Source organism: Hypanus sabinus, chromosome 24 (genome assembly GCF_030144855.1).
Source record: "Hypanus sabinus isolate sHypSab1 chromosome 24, sHypSab1.hap1, whole genome shotgun sequence".
Taxonomy (NCBI): domain Eukaryota; kingdom Metazoa; phylum Chordata; class Chondrichthyes; order Myliobatiformes; family Dasyatidae; genus Hypanus; species Hypanus sabinus.
This window is the reverse complement of record NC_082729.1, coordinates 23,822,605-23,828,196: the sequence shown is the minus strand read 5'-3', so window position 1 is coordinate 23,828,196 and position 5,592 is coordinate 23,822,605. Positions and strand designations below refer to the sequence as shown.

Sequence of the window (5,592 nt, the reverse complement as noted above, 5' to 3'; positions counted from 1 at the left end):
CTGAATAAGTATTTGCTATCAGAGTTCACAATGGAAGACACCTGCATGAAGTGTGTGGATTCACTATTCCTAGTGAGGAAGTTCTGGGGAACCACAAACGTCTGAATGTAGATAAGTCACCTGATCATATGGAGTTAATTTCAGACATTAACTACGTGGCCTGTTTATCTACTTTACTTCTCAAAAATAAAAGGAAATGGTTTGTTCTTCAGGGCTTCCTGCGTACGATGTTATCTCGAGATGTTAACACCTCAACTTCCTCATATTGAGCTTCTTGGAACTTGAAACCAAGTGAGTCTCTACCGAGATGGAGTAACTCATCTCCTCGGCTAATTCGGAACCAATTTCTCACCTTGGCTAAATCAGCATCCAAATTCCGCAGAAGACGCAACTCCTCGATATAGCTCTAACACTCGAAGAATCCCACCGCCCGTCGCTGTGCAAGTCTGTTCAAGAATTCTTTCGTGCGTTCAAGAGAATTTAACGTCTGAGTACAAGTATCCGAAACTGCTAAGGACCGGGACAGAGCCGGAGATTCCAGGATTCGGTGAGAATCATTTCCATGGTTTTATATTAATTTGGAAATGTGGCGGCTGATCAGGGATCATCAGCGTGCTGCGCCGCGAAAGAAACCCTGCCTTACTGCTTCTGGGAGGGTTTTTCAGGAGATTACACTCAGTCAGGCAATGAAGGCAGTGCAGTGGGATTGTCGATAGTTCAGTGAGAAGAACTTCAGAGGTTGAAAAAGCTGGGCTTGTTTTCCATGCGGCGAAATCCGCTGACAGATTACCTGACTAAAGAAAATAAGATAACAGCTACAGAGATGGTGTAGACAGTTAGAATCGCTTTTCCCTGGTAGGATCAACAAGGAGGTAAGGTTTATATTTATCTTCAGGGAAGGAAAGGAAACTTATCCGAATATAAGTGACAGACTTTTTAAAAATTTATTTTAATTTTTAAATAGATATGGAGCAAACGCCCTTCTGACCCGACGAGACCGTGCCGCGCAATTACCCCCATGTAATCAATTAACCTACTGGCGTCTCAAGTTTCTGCGGTTGAAAAGTTTGTAATATGAGGAACATTCCATGATCCTGGGCTTCTACTCTCCGTAAGTCAGAAGAATGGGGGTTGTCTTCATTGAAACCTGTCGAATGTTAAATGGCCTCGACAGAGTGGAAATGGAGTTTGATAGTTCCTTTGCTGGAGTAGGCTAAGAATAAACGACACAGCCTCAGAATAGAGGGCCGTCCTTTTAGAAGTGAGATATGAGGACTTCCTAAAGCCAATGAATGGTGAGACTGTAGAATTCATCTAGCAGACTGCTGTATATTTATATATTTTTAGCGTTAATAGCTTTTTAATTGGTCAGGGCATGTTCGAATACGGGGTGGGGGAAGCAAGAGATTTGGTCTGAGAAGGAAAATGGCGGAGCAGACTCGGTCGACCAAATAGCTTCATTCTGCCCCTATATCTTACCGACTCATAATCTTATGTGCGCGGAAAGCGGAGCACACAAAAGAAATCCACGCGTTTTCGGGGTCAACTTCTAAACTCCCTGCAGACAGTGGCGTGAATGAAACCGGGTTCGTTGGCGTTGCAGAAAAGCTATGCCAATCACTATTAAATCATGTCGTCCATAATCAGTTGACAGCTTCGGCGTGACTGCCTGAATGGCAAACATCATGTCCAATGACTACGTTTCAGAGATATTTATGCAGGGACATGAGCAGATGAGACATACAGGGTCACAGATTAAAAGGGTTGCAAACATTATTTGTGTAAATGGGCCTGTTTCTACAATGTACTTGTAGCAATAGTAGTAGTAATGTTAGTAATGGTTCTGGTGGAGCAGTGGTAGAAGTAGTTTATAAGGTTATGAGAGCAGAGATAGAGTTGACTGACAGTATTTTTTTTCCAGGGTAGAAATGCACAGGACATGTGTTGAAGTTGAGGGGGTAAGATGAAATGATATGTAATCAGCGGGAATGTGCTGTCTGAGGTGGTGGTGACAGATACATTGAGATTTTTTGAGAGACGTTTGGATGAGCACATGAATGTGAGGGAATTGCAGATTGTGTCATCAGACGCGATTCACACTATCGTCCATGTGACTACGTATTTAGCTGTTTCGGCACAATATTGTGGGATATCTCTGTACTGTATTCCTCCGCATTATACAGTACTCTGCAAAAGTCTTAGGCAGATACTGTATTTAGACACTCACGTGGAACAGGCCTTTCTGTCCAATGAGCCCGGACCGCCCAGCAACCAACCTATTTAACCGCAGCTTCATCACGAGATTGTCATGGTTCCGTTTGGCCGTTCCCCTTTAACACTTCTTTCTCCCTGATCATGCCCCAATTTCAATCAATTGCTGCCAGTTACTCAATTACCGTACATTTGGCTTTCATCAGAGACTGGGAAATAAATACGATGGCGACTCGATAACAGGTTGCCAGTTCGTTGGACGATTCTCGTGTGATACGTCGTTCCCTGTTCCGATTAAAACCCGTAATTCTAAGTTCAGCTCTAGTTCTAGAGAGTCCCTGTGAATCCCGTCTCCTTGTCAAGATCCCTCTGGTTTCCTGCTCTACGTTTTGGTCTACGCCAGCCTCCCCAACTGAGTCGACGTGCCAGTTGGGTTCTCCTCCATTGCCCTCTTGTAACAGAGATATTTTACAATGACCAATTTACCTCATAACTATCACGACTGTGGAACGTGGCGAAAACCGGAGTACCCGGAGCAAATCCACACGGTAACAGGAACTAGTATTAGTGACTGTAGCAACCTGCTCACTCGAGTCCAGTGTAATATTCTCCTGGCTGCAGAGGCTGATCCAGGATCCACAGAACCGCGGTGTTCGGGTGGATACCCTTCATAGGGAACGCCTCCGTGTGACTTTGTTTCACTTAGGGAGGCTAAAACACGGGCAGCCACCGCATGGTGTTTGACAGTTCTGGGCGGTCAGGGTCCAGTGGCGAGTAATGAAAGAAGATTGTGGTCTCTGCGCTCCAGCTCCACGTCTTCACTGCCATATTATGTGTCCAGTTTCTGCTCCGTGTGGCCCCCTTCCTTCTTCCTTCTCCTTCCCCCTCAATAGCGTTTCGCTCAATTCTTCACCCCTCTAACTTCCACAAATTTTTCCACCACCAGATCCGACAATGTCGCTCTCAGAAAGAATGCATAATTCGACGCTCACTGGGAATCTCCCCTCCTACAATTTCACGGAATGGGGAGCACCTTCCGTCATGTCAATGGTTGTCATCATCCTCTCCATCCTACTGGGCGTCCCGGGCAACGGCGCAGTCATCTGGGTGACCGGCTTCAAAATGAAGAGTAAGGCCCACACTGTGTGCTTCCTGAACCTGGCTGCGGCTGACCTGATGTATTGCGTGCTTCTCCCCTTCCTCATGATTACTATCCCCGAGCTCCAGTCTAGGTACATCAACGTGCAATTGTGTATATTAATTATTTACATAAACGCTATTGCCAGCGTAAATCTGTTATGTCTGATCAGCCTCTATCGGTGCCTGGCTATTACACGGCCCATCTGGTTCCAGCAACATCTGCGCCTCGTTTGGGTACGTGTGACCTGCTTCGCGGCCTGGGCCATAGCCATCATCATGTGGCTGACTATAATCTTCAATTTGCATTCTTTCAGTACTATACTTATCGTGACGGCCCTCTGCTTCTGCACCCCCTTTGTGATTATGGTTATTAGTTACGCCCTCGTTGCCTGGAGACTGCACGGGAAAAGGTTCGCTCAGTCCTGGAAGCCCATACGCCTGATCGTGATCGCGGTTGCCGCCTTTGTGACCTGCTGGCTCCCCTGCGCTCTCTGCGTCCTCTTATCTCATTTCGACATAATTGTTCCTGGGGAATGGTTCAGATTCACTCAAGCCCTGGCCTCATTCAACAGCGCCCTCAACCCTCTTATCTACGTCTTCGTAGGCAGCGACTTCCGTCAGGTCTTCAAGCGCTCCCTGTTTGTCTCGCTCCAGCTGGCCTTCGCCGAGCGGGAGCTACAGGGTGAGACCCCGAACCACAATCCCACCTCAGATACGAATGTCTGACGGAATACCTCGTCGTCGGCCCTCAGCCGACCAGTATCTCCTGACCACAGACACAGTGGACGGTCGGCTGCAAGTATGATCAGGGTTCGATGCTTTCCTGCAGCTTATTCTAATCTCTTAGAACATACAGCGTAGAACAGTATAGCACACGGAGAGGCCATTCGCCCTACAATGGCCGGGATCAATTAAGTCAGTAAACTAATGACTAATTAATCTAATCCCCTCTGCCTATGCACTGTCGATATCCTTCCATCAAGCTCATTTTGCCGATATAAACATCTCTACAAAGACTAAACTATCTGTGTTTACCACCGACCGAGTCTGCGCAACGCCAAGCACCCAGCCCTCTGTGTGTAAACTATTTGCCCCTCGCATATCCTATGGAATAAAGCCCTCTCCTCTTAAATGCATGCCTTTTGATGTTAGGCATTTCAAACTTGGGTAAAGTATACTCTCTGTCTGTGCATTTCATAACCTTCCAAAATTCTATCACGTCTCCGCTCCCTTGGAGCCGGCCCAATTTCCATTCCGATATAGCAATCGCTGACTTCCTCCAACTGATGGCATGAAAATTGATTTCTCAAACTTACGATAATGCCCTCCCTGCTATACAACTCCACGTCCTCTATTTTCCTTTCTGACCATGCGTGCCCATCGCTTCCCTCTGTTGTGCCTTCTACCTTATCTTTCTTTCATGAGCTTCTGTCCTCTTCCCTTTTCGAGCCTTGAATGTCTTTCACCAAACACCTTCCCAGCTCTTTACTTCATCCCTCCCTTCCCGGTTTCAAGTATTAATTTGTGTTTCTCTCTCAACTCTCCCGACCTTTTCAATCTACTCCTCATCTTTTCCCGCCCGGTCCTGCCGAAGGTTCTCAAACCGAAACGTCGACTGTACATTTTTCCAAGATGCAGTCTGGCCTCTTGTGTTCTCCAGAAATTTGTATGTTTCTCGGATTTCCAGCATCTGCAGATTTGATCCTTTCCACATCTACTCTGTCTATGCCGTTCAATATTCAAAAGGTTTTAATAACATCCCATCAAACCTTTTGAATTCCAGAAAGTACAGACCCGGAGCTATCAAACGTTCCTCGTATGATATCCTTTTCATTACCGGAATCATCCTTCTGAACCCCCTTTGAGCCCTCTCCACCGCCTGCACTTCTCCTCTCAGATGAACAGCCCAAACCGTTCACAATACACAAGTGAGGACTCACCGGTGCCTTAAAAAGCCTCTATAGACCAATATCTTTATTGAATGTAGATTCCAAGGTCTTTTCCAAGTTACTGGCATCCAGGCTGGAGAAGGTATTACCCCAAATTATTTCGGAAGATCAAACTGGTTTTATTAAAAATCGCTATTCTTTTTTCAATGTTAGGAGATTATTGAATATTGTTTATACTCCTTCACATAGCACTTCAGAATGTGTCATTTCATTAGATGCGGAGAAAGCATTTGATAGAGTTGAATGGCCATACTTATTTAATGTGCTTGAGAAGTTTAATATTAGTCCGACA

General features: G+C 45.8%; 1 protein-coding gene across 1 annotated transcript; it reads left to right on the top strand.

Moving 5' to 3' along the window:
* Positions 1 to 3,165: 3,165 nt before the first annotated feature.
* On the top strand, positions 3,166 to 4,077 carry LOC132380705 (C3a anaphylatoxin chemotactic receptor-like). The gene has a single exon (XM_059949692.1). It carries the CDS (start codon positions 3,166 to 3,168, stop codon positions 4,075 to 4,077), a length of 912 nt encoding a protein of 303 aa, XP_059805675.1.
* Positions 4,078 to 5,592: the final 1,515 nt, after the last annotated feature.

Bases quoted from the DNA above. Each gene is read 5' to 3' on its own strand.
- LOC132380705 (XM_059949692.1), top strand. From the start codon at position 3,166: ATGTCGCTCTCAGAAAGAATGCATAATTCGACGCTCACTGGGAATCTC.